The sequence below is a fragment of the Narcine bancroftii genome, chromosome 9 (genome assembly GCF_036971445.1).
Source record: "Narcine bancroftii isolate sNarBan1 chromosome 9, sNarBan1.hap1, whole genome shotgun sequence".
NCBI classification, from domain to species: Eukaryota; Metazoa; Chordata; class Chondrichthyes; order Torpediniformes; family Narcinidae; genus Narcine; species Narcine bancroftii.
The window spans coordinates 90154388-90171007 of NC_091477.1; the positions used below are offsets into that span (position 1 = coordinate 90154388).

General features: G+C 43.6%; 2 protein-coding genes across 7 annotated transcripts in view; one reads left to right on the top strand and one right to left on the bottom strand.

Annotated features, from left to right (window-relative positions):
* The window catches only part of LOC138742429 (UDP-GalNAc:beta-1,3-N-acetylgalactosaminyltransferase 1-like), a 147805-nt gene that overhangs the window by 94474 nt on the left and 36711 nt on the right, over positions 1–16620 (top strand). Inside the window, exon 4 of one of the 5 annotated variants that reach the window (XM_069896796.1) lies at positions 5468–6177. The exons of the other annotated variants lie outside the window; for them this stretch is intronic. Coding sequence (XP_069752897.1) covers positions 5468–5483 — 16 coding nt within the window. The 3' untranslated portion in view covers positions 5484–6177. Of the gene's footprint in view, positions 1–5467; positions 6178–16620 lie in introns of those variants that run through there. 5 annotated transcript variants of the gene reach the window in all.
* The window catches only part of ppm1lb (protein phosphatase, Mg2+/Mn2+ dependent, 1Lb), a 78572-nt gene that overhangs the window by 25966 nt on the left and 35986 nt on the right, over positions 1–16620 (bottom strand). For both annotated transcript variants that reach the window (XM_069896786.1, XM_069896787.1), the window contains exon 2: positions 1898–2072. In XM_069896786.1, the coding sequence (XP_069752887.1) occupies positions 1898–2072 (175 nt within the window). The remainder of the gene's footprint in view (positions 1–1897; positions 2073–16620) is intronic.

Genomic DNA, 16620 nt, shown 5'->3' on the forward strand with positions numbered 1-16620 from the left:
ACTGAGGACCTCCATCAGCCAGCTCCCCACCATGATTACCAGCCCCCCCACATCTCCATCGGGCACACAAAACTCAAAACGGTCAACCAGTTTACCTATCTCGGCTGCACCATTTCATCAGATGCAAGGATCGACAATGAGATAGACAACAGACTCGCCAAGGCAAATAGCGCCTTTGGAAGACTACACAAAAGAGTCTGGAAAAACAACCAACTGAAAAACCTCACAAAGATAAGCGTATACAGAGCCGTTGTCATACCCACACTCCTGTTCGGCTCCGAATCATGGGTCCTCTACCGGCACCACCTACGGCTCCTAGAACGCTTCCACCAGCGTTGTCTCCGCTCCATCCTCAACATCCATTGGAGCGCTTACATCCCTAACGTCGAAGTACTCGAGATGGCAGAGGTCGACAGCATCGAGTCCACGCTGCTGAAGATCCAGCTGCGCTGGATGGGTCACGTCTCCAGAATGGAGGACCATCGCCTTCCCAAGATCGTGTTATATGGCGAGCTCTCCACTGGCCACCGTGAGAGAGGTGCACCAAAGAAAAGGTACAAGGACTGCCTAAAGAAATCTCTTGGTGCCTGCCACATTGACCACCGCCAGTGGGCTGATATCGCCTCAAACCGTGCATCTTGGCGCCTCACAGTTTGGCGGGCAGCAACCTCCTTTGAAGAAGACCGCAGAGCCTACCTCACTGACAAAAGGCAGAGGAGGAAAAATCCAACACCCAACCCCAACCCACCAATTTTCCCCTGCAACCGCTGCAATCGTGTCTGCCTGTCCCGCATCGGACTGGTCAGCCACAAACGAGCCTGCAGCTGACGTGGACTTTTTACCCCCTCCATAAATCTTCGTCCGCGAAGCCAAGCCAAAGAAGAAGGGAAGTGGGCTCACAAGCAAACATCAGAAACTAGATCCTCTGCACTTTCAGGTAGTCAGATCTGACTGTGAAGGGAATGGTCGACTGGTTGGGCCAGTCACCGAAGAGCATTACCTCACTCTTTTTCCAGTTTACCCTGGTGCCTGATGTAGACTCAAAATGCCTACATATGCTGGCTGTGGGAGGAGGCCTCCCCGTGAGATCTTTCTTCTACAACTGGAACATGACCCTTCACATTGTCCTCAAGATGATTGTGGTGGAGTGGAGACTGTCACTCACTTCTTTTCTGAATGCAGTTTCACAAAGTTTGTGTGGAGAAGATTGCAAGGATTCTTATCACAGAGCATCCCCAGCATCAGTGTGTCAGAGAACTCGCTGATCTACAGGCTGCTCCTGGGAACAAACTCCAAGTTCAACATTCAGTACTGCTGGAAGACCATCAACTCAGTGAAAGACACACTTTGGTCTGCCTGAAACCTGTTGGTCTTTCAGCATACTGAGATGTCGGTCAGGGAATGCTGGTTCATTCCAGGCTGCAAGAGTACATGCTGAGGGATGCACTGAGGCTTGGTGCAGCCACAGTCTAGAGTCCTCCCATTACTGAGAATTGAGGGGCTGAGATCGAGGGGAAGTCCCTCAACCAACAGAGGGCAGAGAAATGACAAGGTGCCACCGTGGTACTAATGGGGTATTGAGAGAACAAATGTAACAATGTACATTGATGAGAATGTATGGATATGACTGACATTATGAGTGTAAAAAGTCTTGAATGGTTTTTTGTTTGTAAATAATTTATTGTGAATAATGTATATTTTTGATTAATAATAAAAATACAGAAACTTGAGTGAAAATTGCGATAAAATGAAACGTGGATCTAGTTTCCAGGTGTAAATATTATAAATCATAATTAAAACTTTAATGTCAAATCTTGAAGAAAAAAAAGTCACATCAAATATTCAAAATAATTAAAGTTGGCTGGAAGGTTTTTTGAAACTTTCCAATGACACTTACCTGCCTCATCATAAGCTGCAGAAAGTTTTTCAAGCACTTTTCGGTCAATTGTAAGAATCTGCTGTTCCAGAATTGTTTGGTGTGATAACACACTATTCTCCTTATCTTTTTCATAGTCTTGCAAATGTTGTTTCAGAGCCTCAGGCAAATGAATCTTCACATAATCTGCAGCAGACTAGACAGAAAACGATTTGTGTTTATAAGGTTATCCAAATGGTCTACAGAATGTTGTCATATGTTGCATCAATTCAACAGTGCAAATCATAATCAAGATTACTTCACAGAATCATTGCTATTTACAACAGAGAAAGAGCCCATTGTGCCCAGAAGGCTCATACTGACCAAATGGAGAATATACATTTCTTTCATGGGAAAAGCATTCTTCCTTCTTACCCTACCTACGGCTCTCATAAATCCTGTACACATTACATATTTCATAGAGATTTATGTGGCATTGGTGCCCAATGACTGAACTAAGGATGTACTTTAAAATGTAGTTCGTTTGAAATGCTTTTTTCTTTCACTTTATGTGAGGTCGACAGCATCGAGTCCACGCTGCTGAAGATCCAGCTGCGCTGGATGGGTCACGTCTCCAGAATGGAGGACCATCGCCTTCCCAAGATCGTATTATATGGCGAGCTCTCCACTGGCCACCGTGACAGAGGTGCACCAAAGAAAAGGTACAAGGACTGCCTAAAGAAATCTCTTGGTGCCTGCCACATTGACCACCGCCAGTGGGCTGATAACGCCTCAAACCGTGCATCTTGGCGCCTCACAGTTTGGCGGGCAGCAACCTCCTTTGAAGAAGACCGCAGAGCCCACCTCACTGACAAAAGGCAAAGGAGGAAAAACCCAACACCCAACCCCAACCAACCAATTTTCCCTTGCAACCGCTGCAATCGTGTCTGCCTGTCCCGCATCGGACTGGTCAGCCACAAACGAGCCTGCAGCTGACGTGGACTTTTTACCCCCTCCATAAATCTTCGTCCGCGAAGCCAAGCCAAAGAGAAAGAGAAAGAAAGATGTGAATATCATTTTTTGATAGATTAGAGCCTTGAAATTCTCACCCCATTTATTCATCACTTTCAGATATTTCTAATCATAGAAACACAATAAATGTCATTCAGCCCAACCTATTCACCCACCCCCCCCCCCCCCCCCATTTGTGGAAAATAAAAAATGGAAACAGAATTCAAAAGCAGAATCTGTAAAGAACTTTAAAATTTAATCCATATTATAGCTCAAATATGGCTCAAAATCATCCCGAACTTGTTAGAAGACTCAATTACCTTAATTTTCCTTGGAATTTGTTGGAATCTATTGTTATTAATTCATGGAATATGTACATCTCTAAATTGGGGGGGGCGGGGGGGGGGAAGGTAAGCCCATCAATAATTGCTTTTCAAGCGGTGGGTATAGGCCATTTCAGGTCAGGCCTCCTCCTGGAGACTAGCTATGGAGTGGATAGAAAAATTGGAACTTATAATTCAGATTGCAGCCCAAATAATTTATTGTGAATAATGTCTCACGTCCTATTCAAAGGAGAGATGCCTCGTAGCACCCTCCGGATTCCCATAGAGGTGGGTCAACTGCTGCCATAGCCTCACCCGCCAAAGTGACATCACTGAAGGGCATTGAAGAAGAAGAACCCTATAAACTGGATCATGGTGGCCCTGGAGCAGGCCAGGCAAATGCTTATGTTCTCAGCCTGTGTTGGTGCTCAGATTGAGGTCCAGCAGCACATTCTCAGTAGACCATTAATGCCATTAAAACTCCATGAGGTCTAAGAATCATTGTCATTGAGATTAGAAAATGTTTCCTTCAAAGATAATGGAGAAGCAGGCAGCAATTTGAGCTGGAAAGTAGAGCAGAGCGCAGGTGCCGCAGAAGAAGACGAATGTTGCTCATTAGCCAAATAGCTCTGATAACAAATTGGACTTGGCAGAGGTTAAACAGATCACAGGGGGCTGAGTTTTGGAGAAATGTCCTCACCAAATTTGATGATGAAGAGTGGAGGAGGCACTTTCATATGTCGCGTGGTACCTTTCACTTCGTGCTGGAACTCATAGAATCTCACCTAAAGTTTCAGACAACAAACTGGCAGCGGCCATTTGAGCCTGGACTCTGATTGGCTGTTGCCCTTTGGTGGTATGCCAGTCCTTGTGAATATTGATCCATCAGTACCATCTTTGGCATAGGTGACAGCAATGTGTGCATGGTGGTGTGGCAAGTGACTGGAGCTTTGAAGAAGGTCCTCGGTAAACATTTCATCTCCCTGCCAAGTGGAACGCGTCTCCAGGAGACAATTGATGGCTTCGCAGAAAGGGGCTACCAAATGTGTCACATATTCCCATTATTTCCCCTGTCATGGATGCTGCGGCCTACTACAATTGCAAAGGGTGACACTCCGTTGTTCTGCAAGCGGTTGTTGACCACAGATTCTGGTGAGTTTACGCTTTTGATGTTTCCCACTTCACGTGTCTCCATGTAGATAATTACACTCATTGAAATCATTCTGTACAGCTTCACAGATGTGTTTGTGGGGTGGCCCGGCCACACACACAACGCGTGAGTGCTTGCCAACTCTTCACTGTACTGAAAGGCAGAGGACAAGGGTGGATACCTCTTCCCACGTGACGAGAGTGTGCTCCCTTCAAACCCCTTTGCGCTACCATTATTCAAGGTTACAGTTCCCTCAGGCAGGTGGCTGTTGTGTTTTCAGTGCACGGCTGCTGACCAGGGTGTGAAGTAACATGGGCAGGTCCCACAATGTGCAGGCCTGCAGCATGGAGAGCAGTGTGGCACCTGATAGGTGAACTGACATCACATCTGCTGATACAGAGTCCAGAGGACCCCAAAAACCAGCAGCAATAGATATGCACCACAACACAAAGGGATACTTAAACAAAAGTAGTTTTTAATTATATTTGAACAAGAAGACAGAATTAAACTTTAACTTACTTAACCTACTTAATCCCCCCTCTAATACTAAGCGCAGGTGTGTGTACTGTGTATATAAGCTTAGGAAAGTTCTTTGGATCACAGACCAATCTCACTGGTTCCAGGCAATTCTTGTACTGCGTACAGAAGTTACCATTAACAAAGTTCACCAGTCTTTGGTGCTTAACAGGCAAATGGTTACCATTCAGGAGGGTTCTTGCTGGTTTTCAGAGAGAGATTCCTTTTCCAGGACATCTGCAACAGATTCCTTCTCAATCAGTCTTGCTGACGAAACTTCAGGGTTCTCCAGGTGATCCTCTTTCTTTCAGGTCACCTTTCAGATCTCCTTTGACCAGACAGTCTTCCAAAGTTTTCCAGCTTGTCCCTCTGGAACCAATTTATGTCTCTCCTTCTCTCTCTGCTCCCTCCCTCTCTGAGATCAAAGCAAAGATCACATGCTCTCCCAGGCATGCTGCTGAATGTTGCTACTTTGTGGCATTTTTGCAAAAAGCACTCTGCAAAAGTTCTGCAAAAATTCTGTATTTTAAAATGTTTGTGTGCAATCTGCTCTAACAATTCCTCCCAAACCACCTCTAAATACTCTGTCACACTCCATTGTTGTGACCACAGGTATCCCAAGATGTGAATGAAGTGGAAGTCCCAGTACATCTTATGGGCGACATGGCATACACCCTCAGAATGTGGCTGATGAAGTGGTTCACGCAGCACCATGTACGGGATCCAGGACAGTGAAAATTTAACAAAGCCCTGAGTTCCACAAGAATAGTGATGGAACATGCCTTTGGCCGTCTGAAAGGCCGATGGTGGTGCCTCTCCAAGCACCTTGATATTTGTACCACTTTTGTTCCGGATGTTGAATGCTGTACAATATATGTGAGCTCAACAAGGATTATTTTCAGCCAGAGTGGATGTCTGTTGTGACAGATCTTCCAGTCAGGATTGTAATGATGTCTTCTTGAAGCACTGTTCTTTATGGAGAAGGTACTCCCTCTCTGTTTAGTGAACAATCTGTGTAATTCTTTGTTGAAATTCAATAAGATTGCAATTTGCATAAATGTACGAGACTCTCATTTACAACGCATATTTTAAAATAGTTTCATAATGGAAATGTGGTATTTTGCCTATTTTTAATATCAGTCCACAATTGGTGGTCAAAAATTTCTTATTTATATATATAATGCAATTGAAATGTGAATCTTCCTATCATTTTAATTATTAAGTTTGTATTTTCTTATCTGAAATGAACTAGGTGTAGGACACAGATTGTGGGTTTTGTTTTTCTGTCACATATAATTTGATCTATTTTTGTATGTCATGGGGAGCCATTTAAAATCTTCCTTACTAGTTTACTAATATTGATTAAAATAGAACAAGTTGATCATTGTGTTGTGTGTGGATTTTATTTGCATATTCATTTGTTGTTGTGGCCAGTAGCACAATTTCTTTAAACTAATTATTTACCAAAAATGACCATGGCAGAATTAACCATTAAATGTCAAAATGATCTTTATTGTAACTACAGCACAAATATGGATATATATGTAAAGAGCACATTGGTATTCACGAGAGAGAGAAAAAATCTCTTGTTCAACATCCAAAGGACATCAAGGCAACAGATAATTCATTATGGTAAAAATTGTATGTTGAAAATTTATAACAGGTACCTTAAAATGACTGAAAATTTTCAGAAAGAATGGCAGTGAGACCTGTTTTAAAGGCAGCCATGTGTTCAGAAAGGAAATGGGAGAACATAGACAATTTTGTAACTCAAATTAACAACTGCTGAGTTTGCCATTTATGGTGTTCTCATCACTTGACAACATTCTGGATATCTGCACAAAAAACAAGCTAATTTGTGAAATCCAGCTGAACTTTAAATTGAAAGGCAATCTTCATCTTTTTATCATTGATGTTTCATGTATTATACATCAGTTATTATGGGTAGCCTCTTCTGAAGATGAATTGCTTAAACTTGGTATTTCTTACTTTCTTGCAAAGTAACATACAACAGTAAAATCCCTGTTATCCAGAATTCAAGCAACCAGCAGCCTCAAGCAACCGATAAGAAAAAAATTGCGAGAAATAAATAAGTAAAAAATAAGAACATTTACATTTGGCATCCCCAGGAGGTCAGTTTGCCAATAATGCCACACACAATCTCAAATAACTAGATAATTCACTTATCTGGCATTTACCAATCCCCATTGGTGCCGTATAATGGGGGTTTTACTGTATTAGCCACAATATTTAACTACAATATTTCCATCTTAGCCTTTCTCTGTTGGTAGCCAGTTATTACAATGAAAATTTTTAAATGTTGCAATATTTTTAAAAATAGAATGCAATTATATACAGTATTTTTACAATTTTTGTCCTGTTGTTATTGGCATGGTTCATTACAGATATCATTTGTAAGGATGATTTTTGTAATTTGCTTGCAAATTTTGAATATATACATACTTGTAGATAATAATTAATATTTTGAGATTCCTGTATCTCTTCTGAATTTTACCATGCATATACATTATCCATCATATTGACAATATAATTTTATTGAACCAACAAATTATTTGTTTAAGGACTTAAAAACTTAAAATATAGGCTATGTGTCTTCTCACCATTCAGTAAATTCATGGTTGATCATCTACCTCAACTCCTTGCTCTCACCTCAGAGCATATACATAATGGATAACAGTACAGCACAGAAACAGACCCTTCCAACCATCATGTCTGCACTGATCATTAAGCCAATCTAAATAAATTCCACTTGACTGCACATGATCCTTGTCGCTTACTTTCCTGCCTGTTCCTGTGTCTGTCTAAAACATTGTCATTTTATTCATGTTTATGGTCATGTGTATCAAGATGTGAATTGAGGTTGTTTTGAGAGTAGTTCAATAGAAATCTCATCCATAAAATAGCAAAACCATGCAAAAGTGCAAAATGGCAGAGTTACAGAGTGAGATAATTTGCAAAAGCAACATAATTTTATTATTTGGGGATCATTCAGGAGTTTGATTACAGTGGGAAAGAAACTGTCCTTGAATCTCATACTCGTGAATCATTTCTGATGGGAGGGGGATGAGGAGGGTTTGGATAGGGTGAGATGAGTTATGAATGTTTGATGGAGTGGAGGGGATTATGTTTGATGGCCTGAGCCATATTCACAGTCCTCTGCTGCTCCCATAACACAAGGTTATGTACCTTGATAGGATGATGCATCTATAGCAGTTGTTGAGGGATGCAGGTGACAAGCCAAATTTCCTCAGGCTTCAGGAAGTAGAGATGCTGGTAGTTTTCTTGGCCATTTCATTGATGTGAGAAAACCAGGATAAATCATTGGAAATATTTTTGGATCATTGGATGAAAACAAGCTGCATGTTTAGCGTAGTAGTTAGCACCACATCTTAACAGCACCAACGATTGGGACCGGGTTTTGAAACCCATGATGCCTGTGAGGAGTATGTACATTCTCCCCATGCCTGCATGAGTTTTCTCTGTGGTTTCCTCCCACCATTTGAAATGTACCAAGGGTGTAGGTTAATTGGGTGTAACTTGCGTGTCACCGTCTCATGAGCCAAAATGGCCTGTTACCATGCTGCTTTCTAAATTTAATTTTTAAAAATTTAATTTAAATTTATTTACCCCTTGAGGATGATCGTGGGGGGGGGGGGGGGGGAAGGTGCTGTAACCACTCCTCACTGATTGTGGCCTATGGGATGGAAATTCATAGATACAATTGGACAATAGTGCAATGGTGATTAGTTTGTGTGGTATTACTGTGTTGAAAGCAAAGTTGTAGCTGACAAATAGTTGTCTGACATGGGTGTCCTTGTTATTCTGGCTGAGTTTGGGGCCAGAGACCAGGGTGTCTACTTCTACCACTTCCCTTGGTAGGGTGTTCCTGGTACCACTTTCTGTGAAGTAAAAAAAACTTGCTTTTGAAATCTCCTTTAAATGACCTTGCCCACTTGAAATCTATGCGCTCCTGTATTTCACATTTCCATCCCGGGAAAAAGACCATCAACCCTAACTATATCTCTCATAACTTAAATTTCTATCACATCAACCTCAGCCTCCGACACTCCAGAGAAAACAATCCAAATCTGTCCATCTTCTCCTCATAGTTAAAATGCATTCCAATCCTAGCAACATCCTGAAATACCTCCTGCACTCTCTCCAAAGCTTCCAAATCCTTCCCATCGTGTGGTGAGCAGAAATGCACACTTACTCCAAATGTGGACTAACCAAAGTTTTGTGTGGCCACAAAAAGACTTCCCGACTTTTATACTCAACACCCCAACCAATGAAGGCAAGTATGCCGAATATTGGGGAGGGCCTCGATAAAATAGTTGTTACAAAGGAAGTAGTGGGACTAAAGCCAGACAAATCACCTGGTCCTGATGATATGCATCCAAGGGTACTGAAGGAAATGGCAGAAGTTATAGTTGATGCATTGGTGGTCATACATCAAAATTCCTTGGATTCTGGGCGGGTCCCGGCAGACTGGAAGACAGCAAATGTCACACCACTTTTTAAGAAGGGATGTAGGCAGAAGACTGGAAATTATCGGCCAATTAGCTTGACGTCTGTAGTTGGAAAAATGCTTAAAGCCGTCATTAAAGATGAAATAGTGAAACTTTTGGAACGTAAGGGTTCAATCAGGCAGACGCAGCATGGTTTTAGAAAGGGAAGATCTCGTTTGACAAACTTGTTAGGATTCTTTGAGGATATAATGGGTGCGGTGGATAGAGGGGAACAGGTTGATGTTGTATATTTGGATTTCCAGAAAGAGTTTGATAAGGTGCCGCACAAGAGACTTATCAGTAAGTTACAGGAAAGTGGAGTCCGGGGAAGTATATTGGCCTGGATTGAAAATTGGTTGTCTGACAGGAGGCAGAGAGTCGGGATAAATGGGAGTTTTTCAGGTTGGCAGAGAGTGGTAAGAGGTGTGCTGGAGGGGTCAGTGTTAGGCCCACAACTGTTCATCATTTGCATTGATGACTTGGAGGAGGGGACAAAATGTGGTGTAGCCAAGTTTGCGGATGACACCAAATTGAGTGGAAGAGCAGATTGTAATGAGGATGTGGAGAGTCTGCAGAGGGATATAGTTAAGCTGGATGAGTGGGCAAAGGTCTGGCAGATGGAGTACAATGTTAGTAAGTGTGAGGTTATCCACTTTGGCAAGAAAAATAAAAGAGCTGAATATTATTTAAAGGGTGAAAAACTACAGCATGCTGTTGTGCAGAGGGACTTGGGAGTGCTTGTGCATGAATCGCAAAAAGTTAGGTTGCAGGTGCAGCAGGTTATTAAGAAGGCAAATGGATTGTTGGCCTTCATCGCTAGAGGAATTGAATTCAGGAGTAGGGAGGTAATGTTGCAACTGTATAAGGTACTGCTGAGACCACACCTGGAGTACTGTGTCCAGTTCTGGTCTCCATATTTGAGGAAGGATATACTGGCTTTGGAGACGGTCCAGAGAAGGTTTACTAGGTTGATCCCTGGGATGAAGGGGTTGACTTATGATGAAAGATTAAATCGTCTAGGATTGTATTTGCTCGAGTTCAGAAGAATGAGAGGAGATCTTATAGAAACATATAGGATTATGAAGGGTATGGATAGGATAGATGTAGGAAGGTTTTTTGAGCTGGCTGGGGAAACTAAAACGAGAGGACACAGTCTCAAGATTCGGGGGAGTAGATTTAGGACAGAGATGAGGAAAAATAGTTTTTCCCAGAGAGTAGTGAATGTTTGGAATTCTCTAACCAGGGAAGTGGTTGAGGCTGCTTCATTAAACATATTTAAAATTCGGTTAGATAAATTTTTACATGATAGAGGAATTAGGGGATTTGGGGAGAAGGCAGGTAGGTGGAGTTAGGTCATAAATTAGATCAGCCATGATCGTATTGAATGGCGGAGCAGGCTCAATGGGCCATTTTTGGCCTACTCCTGTTCCTACTTCCTATGTTCCTATGTTCCTATGAATGCCTTCTTTACACCCTATCCTTTTGTATTGACTTTTTCAGGGAGGTATGGATGTGCTCCAGATCCCTCATCCTCATATCCCACAATTCCAGAAGTGTCCAAACCAAGAGCCCTTCGATTGTTTGCAATTCTGTGCGAAAACATTGGGTAAAACGATGCCCAAATCCTTCTGGAATCCCAACATATATTTGTCAATTAAAAAAAAAAATCTGCTTTCCAATTCTTTATGCTGTATTGCGTGATCATGCAATAACTTAATCACCGTCAATTTGGCCGGACTCAAGCCTCTCATCTGTCAAAATTACCTACTTTCTGGGTTGCTTCTTTTCTTTATATTCTTAAATTTATCTATCAAATTTTCTCTACCCTTCCTTCCAATAACAAGCACAGAAAATCTGTTTGTCTAAAGATTCAAACCATCAAGTGTGTCATCTGTCCTTCCTTTCACTGGCTCACCAGTGAACCTTCTGTAATCACATCTTTCTTTGGTTTTTCTCTTATTTTCCCTCACATTCTGAATGAAGTAACTGTCCAGGAGACCAGGCTTATATTCCTTAAATTTCCACTAAATTAATAATCCCACAACTTCCCTCCTGAAACATGCATTAGATTACATTATTGAAGGTCAAAAATTCCTTCATCTTTGCCCTTTCACTCCCTGTAGATTTCTGTTGTTTTAAACAACTACAGTAAACAACTATTGCATTCATTGAGGGAACATACATCAGAAATAATTAGCTCTTTAAATGGTATTGGTGGAGTTTCCTTTTAGCTGCATGTACAGCAGTGCATGGTTAAGGGAAGAAATCAGTTAAAGTGCTGAGCTGCAAAGCATCAGTACTTGTATCAAATTAACATTATATGTTAATTAATATCAAAACCAATCTCCTCTTTTTATTTCTGATTGACATTTATTTGTTCTTGTCCTCTCAAACATAGCTTCCTGTATAATTTGTCTTACTAATTCACATACACTTCTAAACTGTAAATTTTGATGTTTGAGGACTTGTCATATTTTGAAAACACATTTCAAATTTCAAGCCATCAGAATCACAATCAAGAAACAGGAGTTGGAAAAAGCAGTTCATTTTACAATACAGAGAAAGAGACAGATTATCAGGTGGGATGGGGACAAAAAAGCAAAGCTCCAAATTTTAGAAAAGTCTTAAACACAAATTATGAGCAAATTCTAGTTGACGTCTGACATCACCATTGGAGATATTTTTGGCAATAAGATTTATCAGGCTGTAAATAGTGGTGCAGGTGAATGGTCAGGCAATTGTTTTACAGGAAAGTTTAAAGAGGATATATGAAATATCCCGAATATTCACTGCTGATTTTCTCGAAAGAAAAGCTTCTGAAGGACCAGGGTAACTTGCTGCAGCTGTAAGCTGATGCCCAATTTACACTTTAACAGTACTGAACATTGTTAACAGATTGTTCAGTAATGGTGTCCAAACCATAATATTTTCAAGATTTTCAAAACCATGGGAGTATAGCCAAGTTTCAGTGTCTTTGAAATTCTATCCTTTTAATATCATTACAGCAGCTCTACAACAAAATGATTTGCCCTGTTGGAAAATGTCATATCCTGAATCATGTATAAGCATATTACAACAGTTGCATAGAAATTGAGATGAAAAATGACATAGAGGCCATAACACCCATCCTTTGCAATGCCTGAGACAGGTAAAACCTCAGCACAGAGTGGCACATGATGCCCTTGCACCATGGCTTCTTGCACAGCCTGATGGAGCCATACACAAAGGTAGTTATCAGGAAGAGGATGATATTGGGTATGCCCTTGCTATTTAAAAGATCTAATAATAGAAGAGTGACAGGATTAGACAAGATTAATAAAAGGAAAATTATGCTGAACAAATTGCAATGTTTTGAGGCTGAAACCAGTATAATAGATAAGTGGATGGTGGTATTTGGTCTTCCATAAGGGGTTTAATGATAAATTAATGTGCAAAATTAAAGAATATGGGATTTGGATTAGGGGAGTAATATGAGTAGAGAATTAACTGGTGGAGAGGAAACAAAAGGAATAAACAGGTCGATTTCTGAGTGACAGGCAGTAGTGAGATAGCAAGGGGATATGTTCTGGGACTCCCATTATTCGTGATATGTATTAATGACTTAGATGAGGAAATTACATTTCCTAGATTGCAGATGAATGGGAGTGTGAACTGTGAGGTGGATACAGAAAAGTTGTGAGAGTGATAGGATTTGAGTTAGGATCAAGTATGTTTGCTGCAAATGTACAGAGACTTAATATAATAACTTCGGCACACGAACCATGGGTGTAAAGGGTGGGGCCAGTACTGCGCGCACTGCACTCCACCTAAAAGCTCCTTTGCGCAGGCCCGAGGACAGGTCCACGTCCTCCCCCTCCACGTCCTCCCCCTCCACGTCCTCCCCCTCAAAAGATGCTCACAAACTCAAGCTAGCATGCTGGAACATCAGAACCATGCTAGACAAGGCTGACAGCCACCGACCTGAACGTCGGTCTGCCCTCATTGCACATGAACTCCTCAGACTTGACATCGACATAGCCGCTCTCAGTGAAGTCCGCCTGGCAGATGTAGGCAGCCTCCAAGAACGCGGCGCGGGCTACACACTCTACTGGTCTGGCAAGCCTTCGGATGAACGACGCCTATCTGGTGTAGGCTTCATGGTCAAGAGCTTCATTGCCTCCAAACTCGAAAACCTTCCGACAGGCCTCTCGGACCGAATCATGTCCATGCGACTCCCCCTTCAAAACAAGCGTCACATCACCCTCATCAGTGTCTATGCTCCAACCCTCCAGGCGGAACCAGCAGAAAAGGACAAGTTCTACACCGACCTACGCAACCTCATCCAACGCACCTCTACAGCCGACAAGGTTGTCATCCTGGGCGACTTCAACGCTCGTGTCGGCAAAGACTCAGAAACCTGGCCAGGAATCCTGGGCAAGCATGGCGTCGGCAAGTGCAACGACAATGGGCGCCTCCTGTTGGAGCTCTGCGCAGAACAGCGGCTTGTCATTACAAACATCCTTTTTCAGCAGAGGGACAGCCTTAAGACCACCTGGATGCATCCCCGATCCAAACACTGGCACCTCCTGGACTACATCCTGGTGCGAGAAAGTGACAAACGAGATGTGCTCCACACCAGGGTCATGCCTAGCGCGGAATGCCACACTGACCACCGGCTGGTTCGCTGCAAGCTCAACCTTCACTTCAAGCCAAAGCCCAGGAACAATAAAGCCCCCAGAAAGAGGTTCAATGTTGGAAACCTGCAGTCAGACGAAGTGAGAGGAAACTTCCAGGCAAACCTCAAAGCAAAGCTCGACGATGCAACCCGCCTCACGGACCCATCCCCTGAAACCCTCTGGGATCAGTTGAAGACTACCATACTGCAATCCACTGAAGAGGTACTGGGCTTCTCCTCCAGGAAAAACAAGGACTGGTTTGACGAAAACAGCCAGGAAATCCAGGAGCTGCTGGCAAAAAAGCGAGCTGCCCACCAGGCTCACCTTACAAAGCCGTCCTGTCCAGAGAAGAAACAAGCCTTCCGTCGCGCATGCAGCCATCTTCAGCGCAAACTCCGGGAGATCCAAAATGAGTGGTGGACTAGCCTCGCCAAACGAACCCAGCTCAGCGCGGACATTGGCGACTTCAGGGGTTTCTACGAGGCTCTAAAGGCTGTGTATGGCCCCTCACCCCAAGTCCAAAGCCCGCTGCGCAGCTCAGATGGCAAAGTCCTCCTCAGCGACAAGATCTCCATCCTCAACCGATGGTCAGAACACTTCCAATCTCTTTTCAGTGCCAACCGCTCAGTCCAAGATTCCGCCCTGCTCCAGCTCCCTCAACAGCCCCTAAGGCTAGAGCTGGATGAGGTTCCCACCCTGGATGAGACATATAAGGCAATCGAACAACTGAAAAGTGGCAAAGCAGCAGGTATGGATGGAATCCCCCCAGAAGTCTGGAAGGCTGGCGGCAAAACTCTGCATGCCAAACTGCATGAGTTTTTCAAGCTTTGTTGGGACCAAGGTAAACTGCCTCAGGATCTTCGTGATGCCACCATCATCACCCTGTACAAAAACAAAGGCGAGAAATCAGACTGCTCAAACTACAGGGGAATCACGTTGCTCTCCATTGCAGGCAAAATCTTCGCTAGGTTTCTACTAAATAGAATAATACCTAGTGTCGCCGAGAATATTCTCCCAGAATCACAGTGCGGCTTTCGCGCAAACAGAGGAACTACTGACATGGTCTTTGCCCTCAGACAGCTCCAAGAAAAGTGCAGAGAACAAAACAAAGGACTCTACATCACCTTTGTTGACCTCACCAAAGCCTTCGACACCGTGAGCAGGAAAGGGCTTTGGCAAATACTAGAGCGCATCGGATGTCCCCAAAGTTCCTCAACATGATTATCCAACTGCACGAAAACCAACAAGGTCGGGTCAGATACAGCAATGAGCTCTCTGAACCCTTCTCCATTAACAATGGCGTGAAGCAAGGCTGTGTTCTCGCACCAACCCTCTTTTCAATCTTCTTCAGCATGATGCTGAACCAAGCCATGAAAGACCCCAACAATGAAGACGCTGTTTACATCCGGTACCGCACGGATGGCAGTCTCTTCAATCTGAGGCGCCTGCAAGCTCACACCAAGACACAAGAGAAACTTGTCCGTGAACTACTCTTTGCAGACGATGCCGCTTTAGTTGCCCATTCAGAGCCAGCTCTTCAGCGCTTGACGTCCTGCTTTGCGGAAACTGCCAAAATGTTTGGCCTGGAAGTCAGCCTGAAGAAAACTGAGGTCCTCCATCAGCCAGCTCCCCACCATGATTACCAGCCCCCCCACATCTCCATCGGGCACACAAAACTCAAAACGGTCAACCAGTTTACCTATCTCGGCTGCACCATTTCATCAGATGCAAAGATCGACAATGAGATAGACAACAGACTCGCCAAGGCAAATAGCGCCTTTGGAAGACTACACAAAAGAGTCTGGAAAAACAACCAACTGAAAAACCTCACAAAGATAAGCGTATACAGAGACGTTGTCATACCCACACTCCTGTTCGGCTCCGAATCATGGGTCCTCTACCGGCACCACCTACGGCTCCTAGAACGCTTCCACCAGCGTTGTCTCCGCTCCATCCTCAACATCCATTGGAGCGCTTACATCCCTAACGTCGAAGTACTCGAGATGGCAGAGTCGACAGCATCGAGTCCACGCTGCTGAAGATCCAGCTGCACTGGATGGGTCACGTCTCCAGAATGGAGGACCATCGCCTTCCCAAGATCGTGTTATATGGCGAGCTCTCCACTGGCCACCGTGACAGAGGTGCACCAAAGAAAAGGTACAAGGACTGCCTAAAGAAATCTCTTGGTGCCTGCCACATTGACCACCGCCAGTGGGCTGATAACGCCTCAAACCGTGCATCTTGGCGCCTCACAGTTTGGCGGGCAGCAACCTCCTTTGAAGAAGTCCGCAGAGCCCACCTCACTGACAAAAGGCAAAGGAGGAAAAACCCAACACCCAACCCCAACCAACCAATTTTCCCCTGCAACCGCTGCAATCGTGTCTTCCTGTCCCGCATCGGACTTGTCAGCCACAAACGAGCCTGCAGCTGACGTGGACTTTTTACCCCCTCCATAAATCTTCGTCCGCGAAGCCAAGCCAAAGAAGAGAAAAGAAGACAGAGACTTAGTGAGATCATACCTTGGGTATGCATGGATTTTGATCTCCTTTTCAGATATTCTTGCAATGGAGGATGGGCAAGG